Consider the following 16,182-nt stretch of genomic DNA (forward strand, 5'->3'; position numbering starts at 1 on the left):
ATCCTGCTCCATCGTCCTTTCCGACACTTCGCGGGAATGTTCAGGCGTACTTCTGCGAATTTTATCATCGTGAATTACAATCGGGCATTATCGATAATTTGAATGATGTGAAAAAATTTTTTTAATTCTCCCTTTATCGTCGTCACGACATTGACAAAATGTTTGTTTGTTTGGTTGTTTGTTTGTTTGTTTGTTTTTTTTTTTTTTTTGGAACAATATTTGTTATACGCGAGATTGAGACAATTCGTTTCGTAAACTGTTGGTGATGATGTTGAGCGACCCTTATGTATGTATTTATGCATTTTCTTGTTTCGCCGTTCGTTGTCGCGCGAACTCGTCTTAACTTTGAAGAAACGCTTGGTCGAGCCATTGAGTTTACTTCTTCGATGCTCGCGAGATTACATGTTTGAAGTATTACTTTCAAGCTTGGCTTTATAACTCGCAAAGAAATGTTGCTTTCTAGCGAAGCGAGCCAATGCCGGCGATTGCTCGTCGGGTGATTCATTGTTGCAATTAAACGCTTTGGAACATTGGCAAAATACTTACGTAAGATTACTTTGCTGTTGCATGGAAAGTGATGCCATGGCAGAGACCGTTTCGGTCTCGTCGTGTTCCTTTTGACTCGCCTCTATCGCACTCATTGCCACCGTATGGGCCATTAGCTTAACGCACGGCCAATGTGACATCTGAAAGATTATATTCGCTTATTAGTTTTTATTATGTGCCGAGCGTTCGCCTTGAACAACGTCGTTCGATAAATTATTAGGGGGGCCAAGAATACTTTGTTGTATTTCGACATCGATAACAATTACGAAGTTATATTAGCATTGTGTGCTAAGAGCAGGTTATTATTAAAATGGTAGACTCGAGCATTGCTGCGATTATAAAGATAAACGCTATTTTAAGCCAATGCACATACAAAATGACGTTTTAAAAATTGAATTCACATTGCTTAAATAAGATTGAGGGGAGGGAATAGGAGGGATGACGAGGTACATACGTGCAGTTGTACGTATATTGACGGCCACTTGTTCGTTAGTAATGAGTTGCGACGAATCGGTTACATTATAATTGTTCAAAATGCAATAAGACGTAATCTGCTAGGTAATTTGGACGAATAAACATATTTTTTTAATTAACCGTTGACGCTTATAAATTGAAATAAATGAATAATGAGGCTTATGTTCATCAAACGTTCTCTTCGTTATTTCTTTCGTCACACAAGCTCCCACTGCTTGCAATGAAATATATATATATATATATATATATATAATAATGATATAAATTAAGGATATTAAACTATCAACGACGTAAAAAAATATAGTAATAAGAAAAACGTTGCAAGACGTTAAAGTGTCATTAACTAATTATTGAAAAATCTCCCTTTAATTATTACGACGTTTAGAGAAAGCCATTTCAATTCTACGCCGCACAGTATATTTACGTGGTTATCATGAAATTATAAAATATGAGCCTTAAAATACAATAAATTGCTAATCTGGTTTAATGCTGGATATGGCTTTAGGCAGGCGCCTTACGTACCCTTTGATTTTATAATCGACACATCGCAATAATAAAAGAAAGAGCATCAACTAGCGATAAATTTATCGAACTAAGCGCGCACGAAAAGGATCTGAATAATTTATATAACGCTGAGCGGCAGATGTTGATTACCTTATTGAAAAAATTTTCAAAGATAATTTAACATTTTAAATAACGACGAGACGCGTGAAATGATATGTTACGCGCAAGTCGGCGAACATTGTCGACGTTATCTTTCAAAACAATCGAATAATAACGCACACGTACACACGCGTCGCTTTAACGAATAACATAATTTAAGAGGTCGAACATTACGAGCCGTCCCAAGCAATTATCTTATCACAAGGCTTTATTATTATTACTGGCTTTGTACAATTACGTTATACCTTTTTATAAAAAGTGTAAATATTGTAACGCGCGAAACACACCTTTTTTATGTGTACCAAAGGCGATTAAGCGTTTTAAATGCCGCGGTTTTAATGAAAATTCGAAATAACGATAGCAAAACGGCGAGCCTCAAACGTTTAATGTTTGCTTCCGTCGTTGGCCTCGTGCATGGTAATTAGGAAAACGTTGACTGACTGCCACAACTGCCACAACTGCCACAAACGTCGCAAACGTCGCAAACGTCACGACTGTCATGACCGTCACGTGACACGCGGCATTGATTGGTTGACGGGATTGGTTGGGTGGACGGAGGCGACAAGGTCGTCTATGGGAGGGACGAGAGGGATGGCTTACTTGTATGGCGATGGTCTTCTGCAGCGTGTCGATCGCATTCTGGCAGGGGATCCTCGTGAGCTCCTCGTCCCTGATCGGCGTGGGCTCGTCGCCGAGGAGGGCCCTTACGCACTCCTGAGCCGAGTCGCATATCGCGGCGAGGTCGTAGCCGCCCTCGAGGGCGAGGACGAGCTTGCCGTTGGCGAGGCCAGCGAGCATCTGGGTCATGCGGCCGAAGCACGCGGGACTGACCTTGTAGCCGCCGAGAGGCGCCGGGTGGCCGCTTGCTGCGTCGAAGCCCGCCGATACCAGCACGAGGTCCGGATCGAAGTCCTTGGCCACGGGCATTACCACGGACCGGAACGCGGCCAGGTACTCGGCGTCGCCCATCGGCGGATTGAGCCCGCCCGACCAGGCCACGTTCACGTTGTAGCCGAGGCCCTCCCCGGCCCCGCACTCCGTCGGACCACCCGTGCCCGGGAAGAAGTTGCCGTCGTCGTGCCTGTGGATTGACAGATACAGCACCCGCGGATCGTCGTAGAACATCTGCTGCGTCCCGTTCCCGTGGTGCACGTCCTGCAAGCGAAGTCACGGACCGTTAACGATGCCGATGTCGAAATGCTGCGGCGACACTCTTAATACAGAGCGACCGCGCCCCTTTGCCATTTTCGCATATTCAACGCGACGTTCCCTTCCCCGCCCTCCTACTACCCATAATCATAATAAAGCAAATGCCGTAGCGCTGGGTACAGTTCGCTGCCTTATCGGCCACAAGTGCGACGGACGTCACGCGACGAAACCCCAATATTATGAATAATTACAATAATAACGATCATAATAACGATATTTGATAATATCGATGATAATTCTAATAACAGCAATAACAGCAACAACAATAATAATGACGATCATGAAAAATAATAATAATAAGATGAAAGAAAAAAAATTCAAGGGCCCTACTAATGTTGCTGTTGCTGCTGCTGTTGCTGCTGCTGCTGCTGCTGCTGCTGCTGCTGCTGCTGCTGCTGCTGCTGCTGCTGGCACCGCTGCCTCTCTTCTTCTATCAACTTCGTTGTTCCTTCCTCCCTCTTTTGCCTCTCGTTTCGCGCAATTTCATCTTTCAAGACTCGTAAAGACGATAAGAACGAGATATTTAACGGGTACGCGTAACAGGAGCGCACGAGCCCGCTGGAGCCACGTCGCGACCATTAAATCGATCAATTTTGAGGGATTTGTGTCGTAACTGCCGAGCGGCGTGGGGGATTGGGGGGGGGATTGTGTATGTGTGTAGGGGGAGGGGCGAAGGAGGTGTGAGGCGGTGTCATTATAAAAGGGCGAATTTTTCAACGAGGCTGTAATGTGATATTGCGAACGCTCGCCGAGATATCTAAAGATGATTGTTATCAATTTCCCGGCGGTCCTGGCGGCCTCCGCATGTATTAGGATGCCTCGGGCGATTAGTTGCGTAGAAGATATCTAAAAAAAGCATCTTGAAAGCATCTGGAAAGCGCGTCGGGCACGAGACACACGACGATGGGAGGTATTAGGAGAGCAGAAGGAAGGTAGACGGGAGAGAGCGTCGCTCGTTCGCTCTTGTAACGTATTTTGAAATCACGAGCAGCCCAACAGTTTTTTTTTTTTTATTATTATTATATTGCGCTCGGCTTACGTAATAACCATGTATTGCGCCCGCGCGCGCAATCACTAATGGTAAGCGTACCATTCGTTAATATAAACATTATCAACTTATTAAATCGTTCTGCGGGCTTAAGGGCAAATTGGCCGTGGGTCTCCTTCGCCCGGCGCAAGTAATCCTTAAAAGAATAGCGGAATGGGGCGCGTCGCAATGAGGAAATGAGTTGACTGGTCCGTACCCAATCCAGGATAAGTATCTTCCGGAGATCGAGTTTCTGAAGTAGTAGTTTGGCGGCAATGGCGACGGAGTTGAAGAAGCAGAAGCCCATCGCCTGGTTGGCCTCGGCGTGGTGCCCGGGTGGGCGCACGACCGCGAAGCCGTTCCTTATGTCGCCCATCGCGGCTTTGAACGCCAGCTCGACGACGCAGCCGACGGCCATCCTGGCGGCCGGCGCCGTATGTATCTCGTTCCACGTGGTGTCGCTATCGACACCAATGCCGCCACAGGGCAGCTGCACGAAGCTCGTGATCGGGATCTTGGACATATCCAGCTTCTGGCGTGTCAAGGGGTTCGTGCCTGCGTCAAAGAGACGACGAGCTCGTCTTAAGATAAGTTTCAAGCTTTTGTTAACCTCGTCATTTGTCCCGTACGATGATCTTTTAACGAACCATATTGGTCCAGCCTCGATCGCGTCACGACAATTATTCCCATTAGCGGAAATAACATAAACTTTCTAGCCACTCTACTAATACTCTACTGTCAATTAAAGCATCGCATACATTGGCTATTGTTATTATTTTAGAGTGGCTAATGTTACTTAAATCTCAAATCATAAATTTCGGGATAAATAATTATGTCGCGTGATGAAACGTTAGAGACAAGTTTGGCCGCTGGATTAAGGCGACGCGGACGCGGCATTACGTTGAACCATCGGATTTTGGAGAAAAAGTGCTCCTCTATCGGACAACGGCGAGCGACGATTATTTATTTAGTTATTATGATTAACGAGGCAAATACTTTATATGTGTGTGCGAGGTTGGAATTGTCGAGGGCCAGTGCTGGTAGAGTCGAAGAGCTCCGAGTCGCTCGATTTGATCTCTTCTCCTCTCCTCTACACTTCCCGATTGTTCCCATAGATCATTCCCATAATCCCGATTACCCTCGGTCCTACGTTCCCCTTCGCCCTTCGCGCTCGCCGTCGCATTCGAGATCACTTACCGAAGAGGAATGCGTGCGCCTCGGTGTGACAGGTCTGGATCTCCTCGAGGGTGGCCTTGCGCGAACGTACCCGATCGCAGCGCTGTAGCAGCCCCGTTTCCGAGAGCCTCGCCCAGACACTCTGGAGCCGGCCACCGTGTTCCGGGTGGCCGCGCACGGTCTCACCGCAGGCGCACGCGTGCTTGAGCATGAGAGGATCGTAGGCGAGGCCCGTGGTCGGCTGCTCCCGGGGACTCCTCGCGTACACCTCGGCAGCGGCTACGGCACCTTGGGGACCTGTGATGGTCGCCGAGTCAACGAGACGACGACGACGACGACATTAGTTGCCAAATTTTTGTGAAAATGTTTGTGAAAATATTTGTGAAAATGTTTGGGCCCTATCCTTTGTACTGCGACGCGACTGTTTTGCGCAAAGTTTCTTCCATTATCATATTTCCGCTCGCTCGCTCACTATCGACGACTATTTTGACGCTTATTCAACGTTCAATTCGTACTTTTGCCACGTTCATCTGTTACGGGAATTGCAATGGTAGGGGAGGGGAATTGTTTTTTTTTTAAACGTTCGCGCGGCTTACCGAATCTTTTCTTCGTGCGGATTAAATTATTTATAGGTTTTTTTTTTTTTTTTTTTTTTTTTTTTAAATAAAAAAAAGAATTTTTTTTTTTTTTTTTTTAAATGAAACAATAGATGATATTAGATAGACGATAATGAAAGAGCGATAGAGAAGAATGAAATGTGTAATGTGTAATTGTGTTGGTGACAGAGTATCTTTTCTTCGGCTCTATATTGGATTTAAATGCGAATCTCCGAAGTCTTATAGTAAAATGCGAAAATAATACGGATGCCTGTCGCGTCGTGCAGAGAAGCGCTAACGTGAGCATTGGGGCGAAGACGGGTGGGTGGTGGGATTGGTGGAGGGTGGTAAGAGTGAGGAAGGAGGATGAGACAGAGGGAAGATGGAGGAGGAGGAGGAGGGACACACGTTATTCCAGCTCGGTGGCCATTGAACTGTAGATCGTAAATAATGGATATAAATCGACTTTACGTACTAAGTCCATTAGAGAAGAAGTTATAGGTATTATTTATATTAGTCTTGGAAGAGTGAGATTGATGGAGTCCGAATGAGAAGGGTCGCGTATAAAGACTTTATATCGTTTTACCGTTGGCATCTTCTATCGACTTCAGAGTCATGGCTATAGAAAGGGAGCCCTCGAAGATAAGTCGCCACCTTAATAATATAAACGAGAATGTGTTCTCGAGATAATAAGATTATTTTCGAAGGAGAAGGAAAAGATAAAAGAGATGGTGAATATAGAGGGAACTTCGCCAGGTGAAGTATGATTTCACCATGCTCGTGGAACCGGGATGATGGGGAATTTTTAATATTTTGAAGGAGACCACGGTATTTATGAATGCGCAAATTGTAAATCCTCTTGAATAATGTGCGAAGCAAAGATAATTATCGTAAGCGGAAGAATAATTAATTTGATGTTAAATACATAGTATAAAGACCAAAGAAACCATATGCGGAGATCACGTAATTCTTAAGTGTCGTTTGTATGTAAAGACAAGTAGAGATCGTTCTCGCATACTAAAATGTCTATTATTTAATAAAAAGTTTAATTCACTCGACAGTTTTAAGGTTTCCGTTTACATAATGCTAGCCGAGATTGTCTCTTAAATATCTTGCTAAAGAATTATGGAAATTTATAATTTGTCATTCCAGTGTGGAGGGGTGAGTCGATAAAGGAAAACTATCTTCGACACTTAAATAGACGATAAAAATAAATTGCTAATCCTTTGATCTAATCCAGTTGATTTTAATCTTACCACTCCCACAAAGCATTAATACTATTTTTATACGCGATAATTTCTCACGACAGTTTTTTCCCTCCATAAAACCCACCCAAGTCTACGACAGACTTTAAAATATCAGATATTAAAGACAAACGTCTGAAAATCATCGCCATTTCATTTGCAACCAAGACAATTCTCGTACGAAATAATAATAATAATCCATGAGATTGAGATTAATCAATGAAATATTTAATAATAAATATTACGAATGAGAAAATGGAGAGCGAGTCATAAGGGGGAGGAGGATGGTGATAGAGGCGAAGGTGTTAATGGCGAGCGGTTTACCGATGACTCGAGTGATGACTTACCGAGGTGGACGAGCGGACTGGAAAGCGCCCGGGACAGGGGCCTCACCGACTGGGAGACTCTCCCCGGGTACGCGGTTGCGTCCACGGCTTGCATCGTGTGTCGCATCATCAAGTCCCTCTGCTGCTGGAGGAACTGCTCTCGGTCGCGCTGTTGCTTCGAAATCTCGCTCTCCTCGACACCGACGCTGTTTCCGGCTGTATCACACAACACGCCAGTTACTTCATTTCAAGAAGGGAGCTTTTAAAGCAACGGCCCAGCGACCGCTGGGTCTCAATCGAATTGAGAGCCGAGGAACTTTTGACCTTGAAATCGCGTCTAATTTTCCCGCTGTAGCAGCGCTTCACGAATTCAACCATTCCACTTTTCATTCCAGCTACTTTTAAACTTTTAAACGTCATGTGCCCTCGAAACACCCAATCTCTCTACCTCTCTCCCTGTAGCGGATAATCAGTGGTACTTTCGACCTTGTGCATTGGCAATGAGCTTGGCCGTCACGCGATTCCTTAAATCGTTCCTCCGAACGAAAATACTACCAACTAAGGAGCGAGAGAGAGAGAGAGAGAGAGAGAGAGAGAGAGAGAGAGAAAGTGCGACTACGTAGAGTAGAGCGTAAGGAAGGGAAGGCTTTCTTTGCTTTTTTTTTTTTTTTTTAAAAACGTTAGAAAAAAATTAATACCAGACTGACCGGGGATATCCTTTTTGCCGGTGAGATCGATGACTTCGGACTCCTCGGATTCGGGTGCTTCCTCGAGCTGCTGTCCGGGCTGCCCGCGGGATCCGACCCGCGTGAGCACCGTCTGCCGTATCTGCTGCTTAAGGTAATTATGGGTCTGTTGCTGCTCGTGGAGCTGCTTCTCCGCGAGGTAGTCCTCGTAGTGGGTAGTCGCGGGGGGTGCCATCATGCCGCCCTGGAGCATCGGGTGGCCCAGCGGCAGAGGAGCCGACTGCGTTCTACCTGCGGATGAGAGGCGACGCGGTCCGGTAAGACGAGGGGTGCCCGGGGCCGACTCGGACGCCACCTAACAGCCACATCCAAATGGAAATCGAGCACGAGCTTGCCCTGACCCATCCTCGCCTACTCGTGCCAATGATTTTCAATCGATCTACGAGAGACGCGCCCTCTCCTCCATCGCACTTGCGCAAAGAATTTTTATCCAAATTTCTTACTAGAGTTTATTTATTTCTTTTTGCTTTTTTTTTTGTTTTTTTGTTTTTTGTTTTTTTTTTTTTCTTTTCCATCCGAACGAAAAGCGCCTAATAATTAATTACCTAATGGCTTACATATTTCAGTGGAACTTTGGATTTTATATCCCGAATATCGAGCAATTACGTTAAAAATTTGCCTGACTATTCAGGAAGCCCATTTTCGCGTGCTTAGCCAAGATTCGGTAAGATTTCAAAATGTCCCGCGACTAGTGACACTTGAATTGGCTGGACAATTAATATACGCGAATCTAGAGATTGATCGAATGAACGAATTAGAAAATCCGATCAGACAGCGTCGGTAACACATTGCCCGGGCAATAACTCAATGAGAAATAAAGGAAGCCGGCATTGATAATTCGCCAAGAAAAGACTAGAGAATCGACTAAGGTTGGCATTATTTTGAAATTGGCAGGTGCGCCACTTACAGGCCCGTTTCACGAATAGCCCGAGAGCATAACGAAAGCTTCACTTTCGATTCCTTCTCCGATACTTTGGACGTGGCTTTAAGGTAGCGCAAAATCGGCAAAAGTGCACGAGGTGCGTCTTCCTCATGGATTCATATTTTTCGAATGATATTCGAATGATTGACGTTCGATCGAGGGAGAAAATTAAGGCTCGTTCAAGCCTCATGAAATATTAATCGTCCCAGGACTCGACGGCATTAGTGGTTTTGCGCTTTGGTTCCCCTCAATAGCCGCGCCATTAGTTTTTTAAAATATTACCCGGATATAATTAAATGCGCGAGAAAGTCAGATAATTTGCATAAAGCAACGGACATGACATGGCGACGACACGAGTGCGAATCATCATTCATTTCTCGTACGTTACGTGCGACAGGCGATAATTAAAACGTTCTCCCGTACGATTACCACATCGATCAAATGTATATCGATAAATATAAAAGGCAGGAACGAAAAAGCCACCGGCTCGTCGTCGATCACCATTTACCGATCAACGCCAAAACAAACATTCTCCTCTGCCAAAAGACGCGCATCATCAATAATCAAACACACCGTCGAACGACTAATGCAAAGAAATCGTCATTTACCCGCGGAGAATCTCTATGTAACGCGAACGGGAAAACCAATGTCATAGGGAGAGTCGTACATAAATAACCCTCTGCTGCATCAGGCGGAAGGTGTCCGTCCCGTGGGTAACGTGGCTCGTCCAAGACTCCGAAAACAAGAATCCATGACGCGGACTCTGGCCTCGCACGAAAGCAAAAAATTCAAAGAAGTGGGGTAACATACTACCTAGTGGCCGGTGGCCAGCCTTATGAAGCCTCGCGTGCGCCACCTGCGTATCCGTAATGGGCGTCGGATGGTAAACCGGGTGCTGGCGACTGCCGCTCGAGTTTCCCCCGTTGCTCCCACCGCCGCCTCCGGAGACGGCTGCACCACTGGCGGCGGCGGAACTGGCGGCGCCTACGACGCCGCCGCTGCTGCCTCCGTTGCCGGTACCACCACCACCACCGCCACCACCACCGACACCGCTGACGCTGCTGATACCACCGGCGACTAAGTTGCCAACGTTGCCGACATTAGCACCACTGACACCGACACCGCTTCCGGTGCCACCGCCTCCGCCGCCGACGCCGACGCCGACACCACCACCATTGCCGGCGCCACTACCACCGCCGCTAACGCCACCGCCGCCGCCATTGCCGCCACCGCCGCTGCTATTGCTGCCGCCCCCACTGCCGACGCCACCTCCACCGCCACCGCTACTGCCATTACTGCCACTAACCACCGCCTGCTCGAGGCTCTGCATTTGTTTGTGAATGTAGCTGGGCTCGCCGTCGATGACCGTGAGGGAGGGGTAAAAGGGCAGAGTACCCGGCAACATTTGTCCGGTGAGGGGCATCCCGAGTCGCGCCGTGAAAGCGGCTCGCACCTCCGCCTCCGAGACCGGCGCCAGCTTCGTGCCACCCTAAGTATAGATGGGGTATATCGTGAGGGATCGTCGACGTTTGTGAGAGACGAGTAAGCCAAGGATTTGCCCGAGGGTGCAGGCTCTCTCCGGTACTACTCAATATTGTCGAGACTCTTGTCGACAGTCGCCGAGATAATATGGTAGCGGGACGTGAGCTGATGTCCTCGAGCCTCGAGCTTTCATCCTTGGCCTCTCGTAATATTAGGCGACTGAGAGGGACGTAGCCGTTGAGAGGCGAATGGGCGAACATCCGCGTGGACAAGCTCTCACCTCGAGATGCCTCGAGAGTCGAATACTCACCACCGTTGAGCTGGAAGGCACGTGGGGCCTGCCGAGGGAGATGTTGGGCATCGATGGCGAACTAAATAGCGAGAGGTCGGAGAGGCTGCCCTGTTGGCTGCCGCTAGTCAGTTGGCCGCCGTAGGTCGCGCCCTCGCCCTCCTCCTGGATCGGGGTGCTCGAGCCACCGCCGGCCGTCGGTGATGCCTGGGGGTTGTTGACCGTAGGCGGTGAATTCGGCCCGGACTCGGGATTACTGCCGGAGTCTGAAAGTGGATGGACCGTCAGCGCGACCGAATCGAGGCTCCGCTCATTGGCGGTCGAGCCTCGTTGCCGCTCGTGCGCCAACATACTCGCATACATCCACCCGAGGGTGAATAATCGTCGCGAAACGAAGGTACGTGCGAGCAGCCGAGAGCATATACATTTATCATGGCGTTCTTCCCGTTCGTTGATGCACGTTTGTCCTTGCGTACACTCATCTAAGACTTTGTTGATACTTAATAACCGTCATTTAGTTGTATTTCGAATTGTTGAAAAATTTGTCATTAATTTATGAAAACGATCGATACCGTAGAATATCGTGCAGTAAGTGTACTACGATATATGCGTAATTAAATGATCGTTATTGGGATTGACAGATTGTACTTTTCATGAAATTGTAATCGTCCACTTGGTGCATTCATTACAAAAGAGCACAATTTTTACTAAATTCTATCGTTTTCCGCTTGACAAAAAAAAAAAAAAAAAAAAAAAAAAAAAAAAAAAAAAAAAAAAAATAAATAAAAAGAAAAATAAAAAATAAAAAATAAAATAGAAAAACTCGACGTTAAATTTATTATTATTATTATTATTATTATTATTATTATTATTATTATTATTATTTATTTATTAATTATTATTTATTATTTATTATTTATTAATTATTATTCATTATTATTATTGTCATTCGTTTAATCTAGCACACGAAAACCGCAACGATTATAAAAAAAACTAGTACAGCTATTTGAAAATTAATTTTAATTAAATTTATAGATACTTACTTGAAATTATTTTACTTTAATTATTAATCAACTATTAACACAAGATAATATTTGGTAATTCGAACGCATCTAATGTTTAGTTAAATCAAGTCGAATATCTACATATAAATGCATACGTACGTATATGTGTATTCGTATGTAATAAAAACCAAGACATAAAAGTTAATTTTTTTTTTTTTTAATGGAAAGAGGAAGAAGATTTATTTGAAAACAATGTAACTCGAGTAATCCTTAATTTGTTAGTTTAAAATTTTGTCAAATTTAATGTAAACCTAAAAAAGCATGAACTAAATGCTTGGAATAATCGACGTATCTCGTGATTCACTCATTTACTCATTAATTTTGACTTGCAGATTGCGACAGCAAATTGAGGATACTCCTGCGAGTACTTAATAAACAAAGCTGCACGCGTGTATGTAGTAATTTTTGTCATTTGTTAATGTTGGTCATGCGGTTACAAGACACTAGCAGAAAAATTCAAATCAACAATCGATTAATTGTAAACGGGTGCAGCCAAGTTCCATCGGGCCGTCACCGGACGTTCGAAGGAATCGCTGGCTCGAAAACAAATCAGGGCAATCCATATTCACACTCATTTTGCAAATTCAGTTTTTCGTGAAATTGCCTGGAGAACAGTGCGACACGATCGATGGTCTATTCATATAATAATAATGTGGCCAATAAGTCTAATGACGCATTGTAAAAGTAACGATAGTTATGTTGGGCAATATGAGAAATTCCGTCAATGCACATAACGTCTTGCATTATTATGTTGAATGTTTATGAAATTTCACAATGATAATTACGTGTCGATTATACTGCGTTATTTATGTGCTATACATATGCACTCGTATTATTTAAATTACATATTTTACAAATAATACGGCAATTATATATTTAGAAATATAGCGAGTGTTTAATTATATTTTTCACCCCGATGCACATTTCTAGAATTATTTATACAATTCTATTTTCGTTTTAATTGTTTTTTTCTTTTCTTTTTTTTTTCTATCGAACATTAATTTAATGAAGTATTGCCGAGTATTTAATAACTATTAAATTAGTTGGCAAACTTCAAGCATTTACGGTACTAGTAGAAGTGCTGGAGAATAATTTCTTCACACAATTATTTAAACGACAATTGATTTTCATAAAGTGATTGCTCCAATACCGTTATAATGATTTTAAGAAAAACTTGAAAATTTAAGCTAAAAACACTATAAGTTTTAGGATGACTTACCCTTTGGAAATATCAAACTTTTCATTAATCTTTAACGATACATTTAAACATACGTATGTATAATACAAAAAAATATACAAAAAAAAAAAAAAATAAATAAATAAATAACTAAAGAAATACATAAATAAAATAAAAAGAACGAATATTGCGCCGATTGGTTTAAACGTAATACATCTTGACGAAGAAAACATTATTAAAGTAAAAAATCTACATACTATGTACATTTCTGCTTTTATTAATGCAATAAAATAACTCATTAAGAAATCGTTCGTAAGAGAGTGTGAAAGAGACGTTTAATCAACTCAATCTACGTAATAAAGAAATCACGATCCAATGGAATTATCAACAATATTAACATTGCGTTCAGTTCCTTCGCGTAAAAAGATTGTTTTTATCATATACACGGTTCTTGATGGCTTTGAGGGACTGCGAAAGAATTCATTACAAACAAAGCAACGAGGAATAAAGGCACTTAAAAATTTTCCGTCGAACGATTACCGCTGACTTTCACATTCTCCTTGAGAACAAGACGGTCGTGTACGGAGGCAAACACGCGTTTGAAAGAAACAAGAATGCATGTGCGATTCCCTCACGGTCCATGCGCGGTTAACGGCACTCGTCATTCATCCCCAAATATATTTCTCTCTCTCTCTCTCTCTCTCTCTCTCTCTCCCTTTCGCTCTGCGATGCTTACGTACGCGCGCGCTCCAGCGCGCGCGCGCACGCAAACTCGCGCGCAGATTTTGTTTAAGTGAGGGGAGACGTACTTGCAAGGAGTGACTTCCGCTTGAGGTGCGACAGGAGTCGATCCTTCCGTCGTGCCATTAGGGGTGAGTTTCTCGTGGCCGCCATGTTCCTCTCCATGACACGCTGCTTAAGTCGCACCTTCAGCAGATTCGGCTCCGAAGCTGGCCGAGAGATTCAGCCAGGGTTAGGTTAATTCTAATAAGCTTACAGTGTTCTAGGCCCGATCGTGTGCTTCTTTGTTTTTATTTATTTTTGATTTGTTTTTATTTTCTATGTTTGTTAAACAAGGGCGAGATTGCAAGATATGGTGACCTGTGCGTGTTTACGCGCCCCGGACGCATCGAACAAACAAATACCGATATTAAGAAAGCATGGAGTGCGGCTGCTGTCGATACGTCAAAATAGAAGCTCTAATTAATTATTATAACAATTGAGATTTACAACTGCTGTTATAAATGGGCGCGCGCGCGCGAGCTTGAAACATTTATTGATCGTTCTTAGTGGTGGTAGTGAGCTTATTCTTGAAATAATAAATCACTGTATCGAAAAGGAGCAAAACCTTTTGTTTCACGAAGGACAATATTTGCGTTAATCGCATACAAGTAAGTGATTCAGTGACTATTGAAAGTTGATTTGATTAGTCGCTCCTAAGCTTTGTACACTATGTGCGTGTTTGTACACTCGTTAATTTAATACTTAATTGGCATCGTAAAATTCCTGTTGGCTTAACGAAACGAACAAAGAGGTTTTTCAAATTATTAGTCACCATTGGCATTTTTCGCCTCGCAATTGTTCGCGGAAATCAGCGCGCTCGTTTTCCAGAATCGCCGGGATAAGCCCAGGCGTGCATCGTTTGCCCTTAAACCGTGGCATAATTAGTTACAAAGTAACACAGTACAGGGTAGCATCGGCCGTCACAGCCTCGTCAAAATGTCGTCTTAATCGAATTCGCATGCTCGCGTTGCCGATTCACTCCGACGATTAAACAAATCGTAAGCGAAATTCAAGCTCCGTCACTCAATCCCTTTGTGTACGAAAGGGGTATGTAATCGCGCCAGGTCCATAGCTTCCAAAACGATAACAATCAACAAAATCGATTAATCGTCAGCACAAGGGCTTACGCAAAATAAAATGAGGGAAAAACGTTGATACATGCTTTAGTTAAACGCACACATGCCAGTAACACAACCAGCAATTATTGTAAGTAAAAGAGGAGGAGAAGAAATAAAACAAAGAAAAACCAAGGCAATCAAAAAAGGGATTTGTTGGTCAGTTAGAGCGAGACTTCCGATCGTCGGGTCAGTTTGGGCTTACGATACCTGTCTTTCGTAGCGGGAAATCGTCGCTGAACTTTTCTTGAAGTATTTGTGGCATTCGGTAGGGATGCGATGCATTGGTGGAACTCGTCGAGTCCGACTGCGACTGCAACCTAGAAATTCAACGAAACCGATAAATGACGCTTACATTAATTTTAATCTCAGGCCGCTTCTGATTGCCTAGCATTGCTTAATGGGACTTTTTGTCTATCGAGCCGAAGTATAGAAGCGAGCCCCAGCAATTGTTAATAAATAAATAAATATATATATATATATATATATTCTCGTGATATGGCATCATCTATCGCGCGAACGCAATAAGGTAAAAACGTCATTGAAATTCAGTTAGATTGTAGTGTCCCCGGCTAAGGTATCGTTAACTTTAATATGATAAGGCGTAATGTTAATATTCAACTTGGCTTTTGCAATCCGATTGTTAATGTTGATTTTATTTTTGAAGCTTGTGTAAGCTGAAGGTCGTGTAGTTTTATCAATTTGTCGATACATAATCTACTTGGATTATCGATAACTTAATTAATAAAAAGTAATAAAATACTCCATGAAATCATTCGATAAATATGGTAGAGTAAAAAATTTATTTAGAAATATGGGCATAAGTGCTTATTACATTACGAAAAAGGCACTCTACGACTCAACACTAACCGGAATAATTTACAATTCATGCAATCAGACAAACTCAAACTGTTCCATTCCTTTACGTATATACGCGAACGTTAGCCTCGAAAAGAAAGAATGATATTTAATTCAACAGTGTGTTGAATATTGTCAATCATATAAATTCAATTATGGATATTAATTAATGGCCATTCTATTTCATAATAAATCTTAATACAATGATTATCGAAATTTGCGTAAATGGCGTCTTATTATTATCCCAATTATTTAAATAAATTAAAAATAATTCATATTAACGGGTAAAATATTATTTTTAAACATTCGTATTGTTATCGATTGTCAATATTTATGCTCCTTTTTCTATTTTTCCATTAACAATTAAATATTTAAACTTTTATTATGTTTACATTGAAGAAAAAAAAGTATAAACGTTTTTCACTCTCTCTCACTCACTCTCTCTCTCTCTCTCTCTCTCTCTCTCTCTCTCTCTCTCTCTCTCT

General features: G+C 43.2%; 1 protein-coding gene across 1 annotated transcript in view; it reads right to left on the minus strand.

The window, feature by feature from the left end:
* Nucleotides 1-485: 485 nt before the first annotated feature.
* The window catches only part of HDAC4 (histone deacetylase 4), a 62,623-nt gene continuing 46,926 nt past the window's right edge, over nucleotides 486-16,182 (minus strand). Inside the window, exons 7-17 of the mRNA XM_011498379.1 lie at nucleotides 15,050-15,159; nucleotides 13,751-13,891; nucleotides 10,725-10,966; nucleotides 10,243-10,418; nucleotides 9,740-9,840; nucleotides 7,960-8,238; nucleotides 7,283-7,477; nucleotides 5,117-5,392; nucleotides 4,137-4,474; nucleotides 2,284-2,838; nucleotides 486-686 (exon numbers count right to left, since the gene is read on the minus strand). Coding sequence (XP_011496681.1) covers nucleotides 543-686; nucleotides 2,284-2,838; nucleotides 4,137-4,474; nucleotides 5,117-5,392; nucleotides 7,283-7,477; nucleotides 7,960-8,238; nucleotides 9,740-9,840; nucleotides 10,243-10,418; nucleotides 10,725-10,966; nucleotides 13,751-13,891; nucleotides 15,050-15,159 — 2,557 coding nt within the window. The 3' untranslated portion in view covers nucleotides 486-542. The remainder of the gene's footprint in view (nucleotides 687-2,283; nucleotides 2,839-4,136; nucleotides 4,475-5,116; nucleotides 5,393-7,282; nucleotides 7,478-7,959; nucleotides 8,239-9,739; nucleotides 9,841-10,242; nucleotides 10,419-10,724; nucleotides 10,967-13,750; nucleotides 13,892-15,049; nucleotides 15,160-16,182) is intronic.

Source organism: Ceratosolen solmsi, unplaced genomic scaffold (genome assembly GCF_000503995.2).
Source record: "Ceratosolen solmsi marchali unplaced genomic scaffold, CerSol_1.0 scaffold30, whole genome shotgun sequence".
In the NCBI taxonomy this organism is placed as follows: domain Eukaryota; kingdom Metazoa; phylum Arthropoda; class Insecta; order Hymenoptera; family Agaonidae; genus Ceratosolen; species Ceratosolen solmsi.